Source organism: Coregonus lavaretus (assembly GCF_964263955.1).
Source record: "Coregonus lavaretus genome assembly, chromosome: 37".
NCBI lineage: Eukaryota > Metazoa > Chordata > Actinopteri > Salmoniformes > Salmonidae > Coregonus > Coregonus lavaretus.
This window is the reverse complement of record NC_140024.1, coordinates 8,473,737-8,490,245: the sequence shown is the minus strand read 5'-3', so window position 1 is coordinate 8,490,245 and position 16,509 is coordinate 8,473,737. Positions and strand designations below refer to the sequence as shown.

At 43.9% G+C, this 16,509-nt stretch overlaps 1 protein-coding gene across 1 annotated transcript in view; it reads left to right on the top strand.

Annotated features, from left to right (window-relative positions):
• Window positions 1–16,509, top strand: part of LOC311111630 (T-cell immunomodulatory protein-like) — a 105,240-nt gene that overhangs the window by 9,783 nt on the left and 78,948 nt on the right. The window contains exon 7 of the mRNA XM_084154402.1: window positions 14,378–14,436. Coding sequence (XP_084010528.1) covers window positions 14,378–14,436 — 59 coding nt within the window. The remainder of the gene's footprint in view (window positions 1–14,377; window positions 14,437–16,509) is intronic.

The following is a 16,509-nucleotide window of genomic DNA, read 5'->3' as shown; positions in this document are numbered from 1 at the left end:
GCTTGTTTGTAGGTGACCAAATACTTATTTTCCACCATAATTAGCAAATAAATTCATTAAAAATCCTACAATGTGATTTTCTGGATTTTTTTTCTTCAATTTGTCTGTCATAGTTGACGTGTACCTATGATGAAAATTACAGGCCTCTCTCATCTTTTTAAGTGGGAGAACTTGCACAATTGGTGGCTGACTAAATACTTTTTTTCCCCACTGTATGTCACAACAAAGCCCTGGTTAATTTGACATCTTTTTGTTGGACGACTGTCAGCTGTTTGATTCCTCCTCGTTAGGACTAGCCTTGTTCTCTGTGTGAATGTGTGAATGTACTAAACAGCGCCGGAAGAAGATGGCTGCCGTTTTACAGCCCTCTAACCAATTGTACTACTATGTGTGTTTTTCCGCGTTATTTGTAATTTATTTTGTACATAATGTTTCTGCCATCGTCTCTTATAACCAAAGAGAGCTTCTGGATATCAGGACAGCGATTACTCACCTCGCGTTGGACGAATACTTTTTCTTCAACGAGGCGTTCGCGAAGGATATTCTACAGACTCCCGACAAGGCCCAGATCCCCGTCATTCGCGTGAGGAAGAGACGGAGATATCGTGGACGCAGATCCGGGTGCCTTGTAAGGATCCGACGGCGAACGAGGAAACTGCCTCTCCCATCAATCCTATTAGCCAATGTTCAATCTTTTGAGAATAAAATTGACGATTTAAGACTACGGTTATCCTACCAACGGGACATTAAAAACTGTAATATCTTATGTTTCACGGAGTCGTGGCTGAACGACAACAATGACAACATTCAGCTAGCGGGCTATACGCTACATCGACAGGACAGAACGGCAGACTCTGGTAAGGCAAAGGGTGGCGGTCTGTGTATATTTGTAAACAACAGCTGGTGCACAAAATCAAATACTAAGGAAGTCTCGAGGTTTTGCTCGCCTGAGGTAGAGTATCTTATGATAAGCTGTAGACCACACTATTTACCAAGAGAGTTTTCATCTATATTTTTCATAGCTGTCTATTTACCACCACAAACCAATGCTGGCATTAAGATTGCACTGAATGAGTTGTACAAGGCCATTAATCAACAGGAGAACGCTCATCCAGATGCAGCGCTCCTAGTAGCCGAGGACTTTAATGCAGGGAAACTTAAATCCGTTCTACCTCATTTCTACCAGCATGTTAAATGTGCAACCAGAGGGGAAAAAACTCTAGACCACCTTTACTCCACACACAAAGACGCATACAAAGCTCTCCCTCGCCCTCCATTTGGCAAATCTGACCATAACTCTATCCTCCTGATTCCTGCTTATAAGCAAAAACTGAAGCAGGAAGCACCAGTGATTCGGCTAATAAAAAAGTGGTCAGATGACGCAGATGCTAAGCTACAGGACTGTTTTGCTAGCACAGACTGGAACATGTTCCGGGATTCTTCAGACAGCATTGAGGAGTACACCACATCAGTCACTGGCTTCATCAATAAGTGCATCGATGATGTCGTCCCCACAGTGACCGTACGTACATACCCCAACCAGAAGCCATGGATTACAGGAAACATCCGCACTGAGCTAAAGGGTAGAGCTGCCGCTTTCAAGGAACGGGACTCTAACCCGGACGCTTATAAGAAATCCCGCTATGACCTCCGACGAACCATCAAACAGGCAAAGAGTCAATACAGGTCTAAGATTGAATCATACTACACTGGCTCTGACGCTCGTCGGATGTGGCAGGGCTTGAAAACTATTACAGACTACAAAGGGAAGCACAGCCGCGAGCTGCCCAGTGACACAAGCCTACCAGACGAGCTAAACCACTTCTATGCTCGCTTCGAGGCAAGCAACACTGAAGCATGCACGAGAGCACCAGCTGTTCCGGACGACTATGTGATCACGCTCTCCGTAGCCGATGTGAGTAAGACTTTTAAGCAGGTCAACATTCACAAGGCCGCAGGGCCAGACGGATTACCAGGACGTGTACTCCGAGCATGTGCTGACCAACTGGCAAGTGTCTTCACTGACATTTTCAACATGTCCCTGACTGAGTCTGTAATACCAACATGTTTCAAGCAGACCACCATAGTCCCCGTGCCCAAGAACTCTAAGATAACCTGCCTAAATGACTACCGACCCGTAGCACTGACGTCTGTAGCCATGAAGTGCTTTGAAAGACTGGTCATGGCTCACATCAACAGCATAATCCCAGAAACCCTAGACCCACTCCAATTTGCATACCGCCCCAACAGATCCACAGATGATGCAATCTCTATCGCACTCCACACTGCCCTTTCCCACCTGGACAAGAGGAACACCTACGTGAGAATGCTATTCATTGACTACAGCTCAGCATTCAACACCATAGTGCCCTCTAAGCTCATCACTAAGCTAAGGATCCTGGGACTAAACACCTCCCTCTGCAACTGGATCCTGGACTTCCTGACGGGCCGCCCCCAGGTGGTAAGGGTAGGTAACAACACATCTGCCACACTGATCCTCAACACGGGGGCCCCTCAGGGGTGCGTGCTCAGTCCCCTCCTGTACTCTCTGTTCACCCATGACTGCATGGCCAGGCACGACTCCAACACCATCATTAAGTTTGCCGACGACACAACAGTGGTAGGCCTGATCACCGACAACGATGAGACAGCCTATAGGGAGGAGGTCAGAGATCTGGCCGTGTGGTGCCAGGACAACAACCTCTCCCTCAACGTGACCAAGACAAAGGAGATGATTGTGGACTACAGGAAAAAAAAGAGGACTGAGCACGCCCCCATTCTCATCGACGGGGCTGTAGTGGAACAGGTTGAGAGCTTCAAGTTCCTTGGTGTCCACATCACCAACGAACTATCATGGTCCAAACACACCAAGACAGTCGTGAAGAGGGCACGACAAAGCCTATTCCCCCTCAGGAGACTAAAAAGATTTGGCATGGGTCCTCAGATCCTCAAAAAATTCTACAGCTGCACCATCGAGAGCATCCTGACTGGTTGCATCACCGCCTGGTATGGCAACTGCTTGGCCTCTGACCGCAAGGCACTACAGAGGGTAGTGCGTACGGCCCAGTACATCACTGGGGCAAAGCTCCCTGCCATCCAGGACCTCTATACCAGGCGGTGTCAGAGGAAGGCCCTCAAAATTGTCAAAGACTCCAGCCACCCTAGTCATAGACTGTTCTCTCTGCTACCGCACGGCAAGCGGTACCGGAGTGCCAAGTCTAGGTCCAAAAGACTTCTCAACAGCTTCTACCCCCAAGCCATAAGACTCCTGAACAGCTAATCATGGCTACCCGGACTATTTGCACTGTCCCCCCACCCCATCCTTTTTACGCTGCTGCTACTCTGTTAAGTATTTATGCATAGTCACTTTAACTCTACCCACATGTACATATTACCTCAACTACCTCAACTAGCCGGTGCCCTCGCACATTGACTATGCAACGGTACCCCCCTGTATATATAGCCTCCCTACTGTCACTTTATTTTACTGTATATATAGCCTCCCTACTGTCACTTTATTTTACTTCTGCTCTTTTTTTTTTTCAACACTTTTTTGTTGTTGTTTTATTCTTACTTTTTTGTTTAAAATAAATGCACTGTTGGTTAAGGGCTGTAAGTAAGCATTTCACTGTAATGTCTGCACCTGTTGTATTCGGCGCATGTGACCAATAAAATTTGATTTGATTTGAATGTGTTCTGTTTGCCATGGAGGAAACCTCTCAGGAGACTGCCTTCCTCTGACTCCAAATACAACACACCTCGATTTGAATAAATGAACAATGGTGGGAGAGAAAAGCCACCGAGACTGCTCATTAACTGCGCTGCACCTTGCTGAACCCCGTGGCTGGTGTGAGAGAGGGTGTCAACGCCAGCCTACTGTAGCACATGCTGGAGACAAAAGGGATGGCTGAGCATCCCTCGTACTGTATGAGCATTGTGTGAAACTTGTGAGAGAGAGAGCTGTGGATGCACTATAATTAGCTACAAATCTGCTAACCCCCATTTGTCTTCAGCTGCTGATGTTTGTTTTCCCTTCATTTTCTCCAAACAGAATCTCTCTCCAATTAACAGTCCTTAGTGGCTGACCCAGAGATTTATATCACTCTTTAATCATCATTGTTAGTAGGAGAATGGAAGGAGGAGGAGATTTAAGTCCCAAACTCATAATTTGGCCTGCTGGCATGACACTGCTGCTCCTGTGTTGACTACACTACCGGTCAAAGGTTTTAGAACACCTTCTCATTCAAGGGTTTTTCTTTATTTTAGCTATGCAAAGAGTATGCAAAGCTGTCATCAAGGCAAAGAGTGGCTATTTGAAGAATCTCAAATGTAAAATATATTTTGATTTTGTTTAATTTTTTGGTTTCTACATGATTCCATATGTGTAATTTCATAGTTTTGATGTCTTCACTATTATTCTACAATGTAGAAAATAGTAAAAATAAAGAAAAACCCTTGAATGGATAGGTGTTCTAAAACGTTTGAACGGTAGTGTATATGATAACCTAGCAGGAGTGCTTTCTAGCCTTTAGTGCTGAGCGATTAGTGCTTTTTGAGGTCGGTTCGGTTTCCGTTCAATTATTAATAAATAATCATGGTTTTCATTTTCATTTTTGGGGGGGACATTAAATGCACTATGCTGTTAATAAATGTCCTGTGATGTTAGTGACTGCCCATTACTGCTTATCACTTATTAACCATAATTTATTCACATTACGTTACTTGAATAAAAATGTTTGCCTGTTGGAAATTACAACTTCCTACTACATTCCACAGTTCAGGTTTGATCTGAGTTATCTTTATAGAAACTGAACATCGAGCTCACAGAAAAAAACTAAAACAAAATGGAATTCAAATAATTGAACTGACCTTTGAGCATGAACATATTATTTTTTTTCAACTCTGGGTGTAACATTAATTGATGGATTCAGATAATTAGTTTGAGGAGAATTTTCATTGCAATCAGAAACCGCAATACCCTGAAAGCTCTGAGGTAATTTAGTATTTAGCAAGAAATGTTCTCATGCTACCATACTCTTGCAGCTCTCTTACTAAAGGCTGCAAACTACAGTGGCAGACGGCCTGCGGCTGACATAAAAACCCAATAACAGCCACCTTGGCTCACAGTGAGTCTATTTACATGTTTCCTTCTGTCTTGCAGCTCAAGCTATTGAATAATATTTACCTGTTATCCTCAATCCTTAGCTGAAGGTCCCCCGTCTAGGATTTACCCAGCAATAATGAAAGGATCTCAGGCAGAAAAGAAGTGAGAGAGAAAGGGAATTAGATGTAGGTGGCTGGGGAGTGAGAGAATGCCACCCCTCTATTATACACTGTGTCAAAGCCCCACCTCCACCTGGGTAGAGATCAGAATGGTGGCTCTATCTGTTTAGTCACAAGGTAATGTGATGCAGGGATATTGTGGAGCGTTATCCCTGCTCCCGTTCTGTATAATGGAATTGAGAGCGATAATAAAGTCTAAGTCAAACCGTCAGCACTTGCCTTAAATTGCTTCCAATCCCCTAAACAAGGCTGAGTGGTTATGAATAACTCAAAGCATCCCTCTCCAACTCCAACCAGGTCTAGTGTTTTCCTTGAAAAGAAGTCTGAAATTGAGGATCGATTTTAGATAGAAGCTATAAATCAAATCAAATTTTATTGGTCACATGCGCCGAATACAACAGATGTAGACCTTACAGTGAAATGCTTACTTACAAGCCCTTAACCAACAATGCAGTTTTAAGAAAAATAAGTGTTAAGTAAAAAATAGATAAGTAAAAAATAATTAAAGAGCAGCAGTAAAATATCAGTAGCGAGGCTATATACAGGGGGTACCGGTACTGAGTCAATGTGCGGGGGCACAGGTTAGTCGAGGTAATTGAGGTAATATGCACATGTAGGTAGAGTTATTAAAGTGACTATGCATAGATAATAAACAGAGAGTAGCAGCAGCATAAATTTGATTAGCTCTTCAGGAGTCTTATGGCTTGGGGGTAGAAGCTGTTAAGAAGCCTTTTGGACCTATATTCATTCTAGATTGGTACTGTATGGATCTGGAGATTATTTCCTGAGTCATCTGCGTATCAAACATATACTAGCCAACAACGTTGATTTACTTTGCTTTAGAATCTCCCAGTCTCCTTCTCAAGACCGTCTACAGCCCACTATTCTTCTCCTGCTGTTTGTCTTCCCTAGTTGCTCTAATGTACGCCAGCTCTCTGTAGCAGAGAAATGAACTCGTCACTTTGTTGTGTCCTTCCTCCACTCAGAAAGATGGGAAACAGGGATGGTCAGTATATAGATGGTTGGAGAAGAAAATGAATTTCTCCAGAGTTGTCTCCTTTTCCCTTGAGCACCCCACTCCCCATCCGCTTTCTGTGGGTTTCCCTGTCCCAACATGTGTCCATGGTGCCTCAGGGAAAAATCTGCTCCAAAGCAGAGCACAAGGAAGAGCGTTCAAACCCATCGTAGGGCCTGGTATTCCTAGCACTGAGAGTATGGATGTGGGGGATGGAACTCCACATAGTGCTCTCGATTAAACACTCTCATTAGACTTAATTGAATATTGCTAACAAAGCAGCTGGATAATGTTTCCACTTCTCAAACATGAGGTCCCTTCCTTTGCTATTTTATGTTTCTCATTATAATCCGTATTAGATAGATAACGTGTGTAACATAGCATGCCAGATGGATAGATACACGTTTTTTTTGTAAATTGATGTTATGTAACTACGTTTGGGATCATGCTTGGCACCTTCTTTTTCTCCAAATCCGTTTGCATAGTCATTTCATGATTAATTGTCAGTTCCATAGACACTAATCAATCAAGTAATTCCCATGTCATGTTTAAATGCTGCATTGCAGTTTCTATGTAGACCTGTATGTGTGAAGTCTGTCAGGGCATGAATAGAACAACATTTTCTTTAATATCGCTCTTTGGATTTACTTTTTATGGCATGTTTCCCCTAAAGGTATAATCTAAAATGTGCTCGTTAATATTTTAATCCTGGAGTTCTTTGAAATATGCATGCCATAATGGAGAGGTAGCATGCCAAGCAGGCCTTGAAAAACAAACAAACAACCACAGAATAGAGCACAGAGGCTTTCACAGTGCATGCTGGGAAACCTCCGGCAGCCAGTGAAGAAAATGCGCCATGTGAAATGCTGGATTGGTCCACATGTACAAGTGGTCTAAAATTAGAGTGTGAAATTAACACTGTTAATCAAGACTATATAAATTATTTCTCTATAATCTTAAGCTAATTTAATCTGGGGCTCTGGAACATGATCAACAATCACTATTTTTTTTTTTATGTCACATGTTATCAGTGACACTCCTGATTATTCAATTAAGGAGGCAGTAAGACTGAAAGGACATTTGATTTGAGCTGATTGAATGGGCTACATCAGGCTCCATGATAAGGAGAGGTAAACAGATACCCACTCATCGGATCTGTAATGGCGGGCTCAAATCGACAATGGTTATCCTGCAAGTAACAATTAGCCTACCTCATTTGTAGACATATTTATGGTCTTGTGTGTTTTCTAAGATTCTTCTATTCTTAGGAGGAGAATATTAACTGAAACGAACATAATCACCCCTAATCCAAGAGAGGAGATGGGAGAAACAATCAACTGATTAAAGATTAACACTTTGCAATTAAGATGTTAGCTTTGTTGGGATTTGCCGCTTCGTAGGTTTTCATCTGCAGACGCACCTGCTTTTTACTCCAATGCCACAGCTTGTAAGTCTTGGTGTAATTAAACAAACAGTTCTCTATTTTAAAGCTGCAATATCACTTTTTGTGCGACCCGACCAAATTCACATAGAAATGTGAGTTATAGATCTTTCATTCTTATTGAACACAAGTCTTAAGAGGCAGTAGATCTGTTCTATGTGCGCTATTTCTATGCTTCCCGTTCTTAAGTTTCGTTTTGGATCTATTACTTTCGGTTTTGTACACCAACTGAAAATACAATATTTTTGGTTATGGAAAATATATTTCACAGTGGTTTAGATGGTACAATGATTCTCTACAATATACTTGCTTGTTTTGTCATTAACAGAATTTAGCCGAACTATTAGAATTTTAGCAACTAAGAAATGGCGGAGAGATTTCTGCATAATGCAACTTTTAATAATTAAGACTGTTTCTTTAATTAACTTTCTGGTAGACTGTGACATGACATATCACTTAGAGCCTTTCACTCACACCTTAATTATGCATTCATTGGAGTCACGGATAGACTTTGAAACAGATTTGTGCATTTCCAACCCATTTGCCTGTACTGTATATCAGGCTGCAAGTTTCGGCACCTTTTGTCATTTTTTTTGTATTTTAAGGTCATGATGAATAGCTTTCCCTAATGAATTATTCTCGGGAACCAAGACCCTAGGCAACAGCAGTGACTAGGTTCTTGGGATGAACGACGGACTCTCTTGGTAACTTCGAAAAGGGGAAGAAAAATTATCCGGGGAGGGTCCTCCTCAGACGGAGAACTCTCCCAACAAGTCACGAGGCCGACATGCTAGAACGTTGCGATTCCAAACCAAAGTTTGCATGGACAAAGCAGTGGTTTTAGTAAAGGTAGTTGATGCAAACTAGCCACTTGCGAAATTCACTCATTAAACATAACCTCTGTGATCTCCCATCTTGCTAGCTAATATTTTGTGTCCGGGGGATGTGGGCAACAAGCGGATAAGGCCGTAACGTAGTTCCTCTATGCCAAACTGACGTTGTATCCATACAGACGTGTAAGCCGGAACATTGATACATTGAGGGAGGCAACCCGTCAGTCTATAGAGACTTCTAATGAGTATGATATAGGCCTATTATTAATACATGGCATGAGAAAGTTGTTGTGAAGACAAGCCACATAGTTCACTCTCATTATCACTGTGTAGAGGTGTACAGTAATTACTGCCGTCTTCACTGACTTTCAATTAACTCCAGCTTTCACAACTGTCGTAACACAGACAGAAGATGGGCACAAGTTCCAAATCCTTTCACTTTGATATAAATACATTGGAACATTTTACCATGGCATTTATTTATGTTTGTCAGTACTTTTCCATGCGTAATGGAATTGATCAAATCCTGTCATGATATTATCTACAATTTGTGTTGTCACAACCACATTTTCAAGTTTTATTAGTCGTAGGGGATACACATGGTATACAGCTAACGAAATGCTTACTTGCAGGTTCCTTCTCGACAATGCAACAACAATAAGAAATAATAAAAGATAAGAATTCAAACATAAAGTAAATGTCTCAGTAGAATGGAATAAACATTTTAGCATCAGTATAATACAGGAAGGCACAATTTATAGACCAATATTTACACATGGGGAAGGGGGGATTGGAGGGAAAGTATTTTAAATTGTGCAGTATTTGGCAATCATAGTAAGAGTCTGGTAGCAGCAGTTGTGATGTGTGGGTATGAGTGCATGTGTGCTAAGATGTGGAGAATCAGAGCAGGTGGGCAGACCAGCTCAAGTGTTCTGCAGTCTGATGGCTTGTAGATAGAAACTGTCTCTGAGCCTGTTGGTATCAGACCTCATGCTCTGATATACCGTCTTCCCAACGGGAAGGGAATGAACAGCTCGTAGCTGGGGTGTGTGGGGTTTTTGATAACGCTGTGGTCCTTCCTCAGGCACTGTTTCTAGTAGATGTCCTGGATGGGTGGGAGCACATCCCATTTATATTGTGTTATATTGGCTACTACTGGGTGTTCCTGATATCTCTCTTACTCAAATAGTGGTGCCATTGTAAAAAGTGTTATACACGTAGAACTGTGTAAAACCAAGTGATGGAAGAAGTTTTATACAGCCGTTTTTATTTTACTGGGCAGAGGTCTTTATAAAGCCACTGAAGGATGTCCGTTACTGTGAACCAGGGAGAGGAGGAGGAGTGTCCCTTGGGGGCTGTAAGTGTTTACAGGATGTCTCAGTGATGTGGAGAGCTCACCTGCCTCGTCCATGCCCCCTCTAATCAGACAGGCAGATAGACACCCACCGCTAGCTGGGGAGAGCTTCCTTATAGCCTGATTTAATGAACCTGTTTACTCCTCATCAGCAGACTGCAGGAGGCTACACACTCCACATGGGTCACACGTCTGAAGAGCACAGACGGAGTGAGAGAGAGACTCATGCAAAGTGAGAATGCAGCTAAACTCTGCGATTCCCTCAGCAGCTATGAAATGTATAGTAGTGTCTGTCTCCAAAGGTCTCCATCTATCTGTATGGAAATCCCCTCTGTATCTACTGCCCACAGTGAGACCATTGATCAAAGCAGCCTCTCTGTGGGTGAGATTATTGCTCCCTTCCATGAAAAGGGCATCTGCCTGCATGAAGGCAGACTAAAGGCCCATGTGTTGTGTAGAGTTTTCTTTGTGTGACTTCCATTTTGCCACACTTAGGCTTATGACTGTTAGATGTTGGATTTCCATGGGCGGTATGAAGCAGACACTGCACGAGTGGAATAGGAATATTGACTTAAGGGAAAAGGACAGCACTGAACTCCACAAATCAGTTTAATATCTTACTGGAATTGGAAGACACCATCTGAATTATCATGCTGTCTTTTACAGTGCACAAAATATAACTGCTTTTCACTTATTATGACTAGCTTATTTCTATAGGGAGAAGACACATTGGACCCTGCAGGCTTTTTTTTCTGCCACCCTGATAATGTTACAAGACGTGTTGGGAAGTTTAATTTAGTATTTTGTCTTGCATGTGATGTCACACAATAGATTAATTAATAACTGTTATTCCATCCTTTTTTCTTCTTTCTTAGTGTTGTTGCAGAGTTCCCCAGCCCTGAGCTAAACAGGGACCCCACACATAGCCCAAGGGCTAATCACTACCATTAGTTAATTTACAATTAGCTTTTCTGCAGACTGGAAGTTGCTTCTAAATGTGCAGCGTCATTTCAAAATAAATTGAGAGAAAAATGTAGAATAATTGCTGCAGAGCGAAGGTAAAAAGAAGAGCACTGAAATATGTATATTATGTAAGAAAATAAAACAGGAAAATAGTAGTTCCACTGTTCATTTTTACATTTACATCATTTAGCAGACGCTCTTATCCAGAGCGACTTACAAATTGGTGCATTCAACTTATGATAGCCAGTGAGACAACCACTTGTATATATATATATATATATATATATATATATATATATATATATTTTTTTTTTATGGGGGGTGGGGGAAGAAGGATTACTTTATACTATTCCAGGTATTCCTTAAAGAGAAAGGGTTTCAAGTGTCTCTGGAAGGTGGGCAGTGACTCCGCTGTCGTGGGGGAGCTTGTTCCACCATTGGGGTGCCAGAGCAGCGAATAGCTTTGACTGGGCTGAGCGGGAACTGTGCTTCCGTAGAGGCAGGGGAGCTAGCAGGCCAGAGGTGGATGAACGTAGTGCCCTCGTTTGGGTGTAGAGTCTGATCAGAGCCTGAATGTAAGGAGGTGCCATTCCCCTCACAGCTCCGTAGGCAAGCACCATGGTCTTGTAGTAGATGCGAGCCTCAACTGGAAGCCAGTGGAGTGTGCGGAGGAGCGGGGTGACATGAGAGAACTTGGGAAGGTTGAACACCAGACAGGCTGCAGCGTTCTGGATAAGTTGTAGGTGTTTAATGGCACAGGCAGGGAGCCCAGCCAACAGCGAGTTGCAGTAATCAAGACGGAAGATGACAAGTGCCTGGATTAGGACCTGTGCCGCTTTCTGTGTAAGGTAGGGTCGTACTCTGCGAATGTTGTAGAGCATGAACCTGCAGGATTGGGTCACCGCTTTGATGTTAGCGGAGAATGACAGGGTGTTGTCCAGGGTCACGCCAAGGTTCTTTGCACTCTGGGAGGAGGACACAATGGAGTTGTCAACCGTGATGGCGAGATCATGGAGCGGGCAGTCCTTCCCCGGGAGGAAGAGCAGCTCCGTCTTGCCGAGGTTCAGCTTGAGGTGGTGATCCGACATCCACACTGATATGTCTGCCAGACATGCAGAGATGCGATTCGCCACCTGGTTATCAGAAAATGTATTGTGTGTCGTCTGCGTAGCAATGATAGGAGAGACCATGTGAGGATATGACCGAGCCAAGTGACTTGGTGTATAGAGAGAATAGGAGAGGGCCTAGAACTGAGCCCTGGGGGACACCAGTGGTGAGAGCACGTTGTGCGGAGACAGATTCTCGCCACACCACCTGGTAGGAGCGACATGTCAGGTAGGATGCAATCCAAGAGTGAGCAGCGCCGGAGATGCCCAACTCGGAGAGGGTGGAGAGGAGGATCTGATGGTTCACAGTATCAAAGGCGGCGAATAGGTCTAGAAGGATAAGAGGAGAGAGAGTTAGCTTTAGCAGTGCTGAGAGCCTCCGTGACACAGAGAAGAGCAGTCTCAGTTGAATGACCAGTCTTGATCAAGAAGGTAATTCTGAGAGAGATAGCAGGAGAGTTGGCTAGAGACGGCACGCTCAAGAGTTTTGGAGAGAAAAGAAACAAGGGATACTGGTCTGTAGTTGTTGACATCGGAGGGATCGAGTGTAGGTTTTTTGAGGAGCGGTGCAACTCTCGCTCTCTTGAAGACGAAAGGGACATGGCCAGTGGTCAAGGATGAGTTGATGAGCGAGGTGAGGTAAGGGAGAAGGTCTCCGGAAATGGTCTGGAGAGGAGGGGAAAGGGTCAAGCGGGCAGGTTGTTGGGCGGCCGGCCGTCACAAGTCGCAAGATTTCATCTGGAGAGAGAGGGGAGAAAGAAGTCAAAACATAGGGTAGGGCAGTGTGAGCAGGACCAGCGGTGTCATTTGACTTAATAAATGAGGATCGGATGTCATCAACCTTCTTTTCAAAATGGTTGACGAAGTCATCCACAGAGAGGGAGGAGGAAGGGGGAGGAGGAGGAGGATTCAGCAGGGAGGAGAAGGTGGCAAAGAGCTTCCTAGGGTTGGAGGCAGAGGCTTGAAATTTAGAGTGGTAGAAAGTGGCTATAGCAGTGGAAACAGAGGAAGAGAATGTAGAGTGCCGGGAGTGAAAAGATGACAGGTCCGCAGGGAGTCTAGTTTTCCTCCATTTCCGCTCGGCTGCCCAGAGCCCTCTTCTGTGAGCTCGCAATGAGTCGTCAAGCCACGGAGCAGGAGGGGAGGACTATCCTCAGGAAAGGAACTTATCAAGGCGTCAAGCTCATTGATGAACTCTCCAAGGGAACCTGGAGGGCGATAAATGACAAGGATGTTAAGCTTGAATGGGCTAGTGACTGTGACAGCATCGGAATACAATACCTACAATAATTACCTACAATAACTACCTAGATAAACTACCTACAATACCTACCTACAATCTAAATACATGGTTTAAGCTTTACTCGACACCATATAAGAAGTCAAGCTTACCTCCCTCTAGAGAAACACAACCTCACCCGACCAGTATGCACCGCAACTTTAACTCGAAATTGTTGCATGTTGCGTTTATTTTTTTGTTCAGTGTAAATGTCAACACAGAATTCCAAGTGAAAGAGCAAAAGACACTGACACACTGACTGCTCAAAGTATATTCACAAATGTAAAGGCTATGCAGCAGGCTCACATGTACTTACCGGAGGTGGAGGACCATATTCATCTGTTTTCATCATGCTCCCATCTTTTCATCATGCTCCCATCTTTTTATCATGCTCCCATATTTTCATCATGCTCCCATCTTTTCATCATGCTCCCATATTTTCATCATGCTCCAATCTTTTCATCATGCTCCCATCTTTTCTGTCTCTGGCAATTGGGCCTGCCACTCTCACAATGTGAACTGAAGTGTGATTGGACAGTAAAATGCAGGAGAAACAGACTGTAGCTGAACACACAGTATAATCAATTTGTTAAACAGCACTGCACAGTCAGAAACCAACTAATTCAGTGGCCTTATGGTTAGTGTGAGTTTCCGCCCTGAGACTGGAAGGTTGGGAGTTTGATCACCGGCCGAGTCATACCACAAACTGTAAAAATGGGACCCGATCCGTCTCTGCTTGGCACTCAGCATTAAGGAGATAGATTGGGGGTAAGGACCTGCGATAGACTAGCATCCTGTCCAGGGGGTGTACTTGTACATCAGGTAGGACGCAATCCAAGAGTGAGCTGCCTTACACTACAGAAACAGGAGAGAGGCTCCTGCTCCCATCAGCCGTTCCGGCTCCACAAGCAAATCTACGTAACCTTTTTTACTGCGCAGTCAAGGGTTGCTATAGCTTCTGTATTTATACTGTTCGCTTCTGTTCACCTCTGTGAAAATCACGTAGGCCTCAGACGGTTCCATTTGTCTCTGGTTTTCTTTGGTTCTGCTAGGGAAATGGCTCCCAGTGAATAATAACATATTTTCTCTCATTCTATTTTCAGATTTGTTCCTCACAACCCAAGATGGCAATGTTCTGGGCTTCGAGACGTGGATTAATAAGGTACGGCACAATCACATTTTTCTTTTATGTTGTCTCTGTGTACAATGGCAATCTATGCTCAGTGAAAACATGGGTAGAGTTGAGTTGGTGTGGCAGGTAGCCTAGCGATTACGAGCGTTGGGCCAGTAACCGAAAAGTCACTGGTTCAAATCCCCAAGCAGACTAGGTGAATAATCTGTCGACGTGCCCTTGAGCAAGGCACTTAATCATAATTACTACTAAAAGTTACTCGGGATAATGGTGTCTGCTAAATGACTAAAATGTCAATGTAGTTTTTTCTCTCACAGCACAGTCATTTCAGAGATACTTTATTTTTGGTAGATTGTATTCGGCGAATCCACAGGCTTCCACTGTTGTGGTAGTTTGCATTCTGCAACTGCACTGGTACAGTCAGTTCAGGTTTTTTAGGGTCTTTAAAATTCAGGATGCGGAGGCTCACAAAGCACAGGCAGGGCACCCGCCTTTTGTGAAGAAGAGAGAGTGGGAGGGAAGGGTTGAGGTTGCAGGGATATGAAACATGTGAAAGGAAGGAGGGCAAAATGAATGAAAACAGGGAGCAGGGGAGAAAAACAGAGAAATAGTTTATTTGGTGCAGTACTGTAGATGGACCCTGTTTTAAAGGTCACTCAGGGATCTCAGTACAGGTCCTTTGTGGATGTCCCACCTCCTGCTGAGTTGTCCCCTCCAATGCTGCCACTGGTCTGTCTTTGAGCTGGAGGGAACCTCTCTGACAGTGCTTTAATAATCTATTTTTATGGAGGTCATCTCCCCTGTGCTCCCTGGGCCGTGCTGCTTTACCTCCGCCTGTAGGGACACTGCACAGTGCACCAGCCAAAGACAGACAGACAGTACAGCAGCAGATAATTGGGTTGGTGATTAAAAGCAGAGGTGAGTTCACCAATCCCATCTGATTCATCCAGCCGGTTTACCCGTTCCTGTTGGTGTTCTTCTTTTTGTTTCTGTGACTTATTTTGGGAGAAAGAGGAGTTTGGTTTTGGGGTTGATTATAGAATGCACCAGTGATTGGTGGCAACAGAGTTATTGAAGTGTGTCCATGATTTATCACCGACGTAACACACGCACACACACCCTGTGACAGACACACACCAGGGACTCATTTCCTGGTTTCCTCTGTGTAAGACCCCAGGAATCCCTGGCTGCTGCCTTTACTGAGTGGTCTTTCGTTTAACAGCCGTAGGTTACAGGCCAGTGCTTTCACCCATTTCAACACTTCATTTTAATGACTTTCTCTTTCCTCTCCGAAGACTCCCTGTGCATCCTTCTGCTCTTCTTTCTGATTACGCAAGAACAGCCTCTGTTTGTGGAGAATGCAAAGGCAGAGGGGATGTTTTCATTAGCTAATGCTAAGCCGTGGGCAACCCATTTACTTTAATACCTGATATGATCTGTCAATTCACCAGCTGAAGGAGCCGTTCCTGCTAAACAAACTTGCAGGGAAAGCATTAGCTGTTTGATACTTTGATTTGTTTTCTCAGTAGTCGCAGTAAAGTGAATTCGAAAAGCACATCGTTGCGTGGGAGACACACCAAAAGCGCTCTGTGTAAACGTGAACCTGCTGCCGTAGTCCGTGGATCTTCACACTTCAATCAGCGCTCCTCAATCAGAAAGGCAACACAACAGATTTTAATCAGGAACGCCTTCAGTGCCTCAAATGCTTAATCAGTAGGCCACCACAGTCAATCACAAATACTTAGATCTCCCCCACTATACTCTATAGATGGTTAATGCTGACTGCATCTTATGATCTGTGTGTGTGATTTAAAACTCCCAATCAGATGGGCACCATGAGGAAATCACACAACTCGATCTCCTTGTTTTTAAAGCACGACTGCAATCGGTCCACACACACATGCATTCGCACACGCAAATGCACACACTCAATCAAAACCGCCTCTGTGAGTTCAAACACACTCAGTCAGAGCATTTCCATGTGTTTAGAACAGATTCAACCATCCAGATGTCTGTGTTCTCAAAACACACCATCATAGATGCTCCATGAGTCAACCCCAGACTCAATCTGATGATCACTGTGTAACGTAACACAGACTCAAT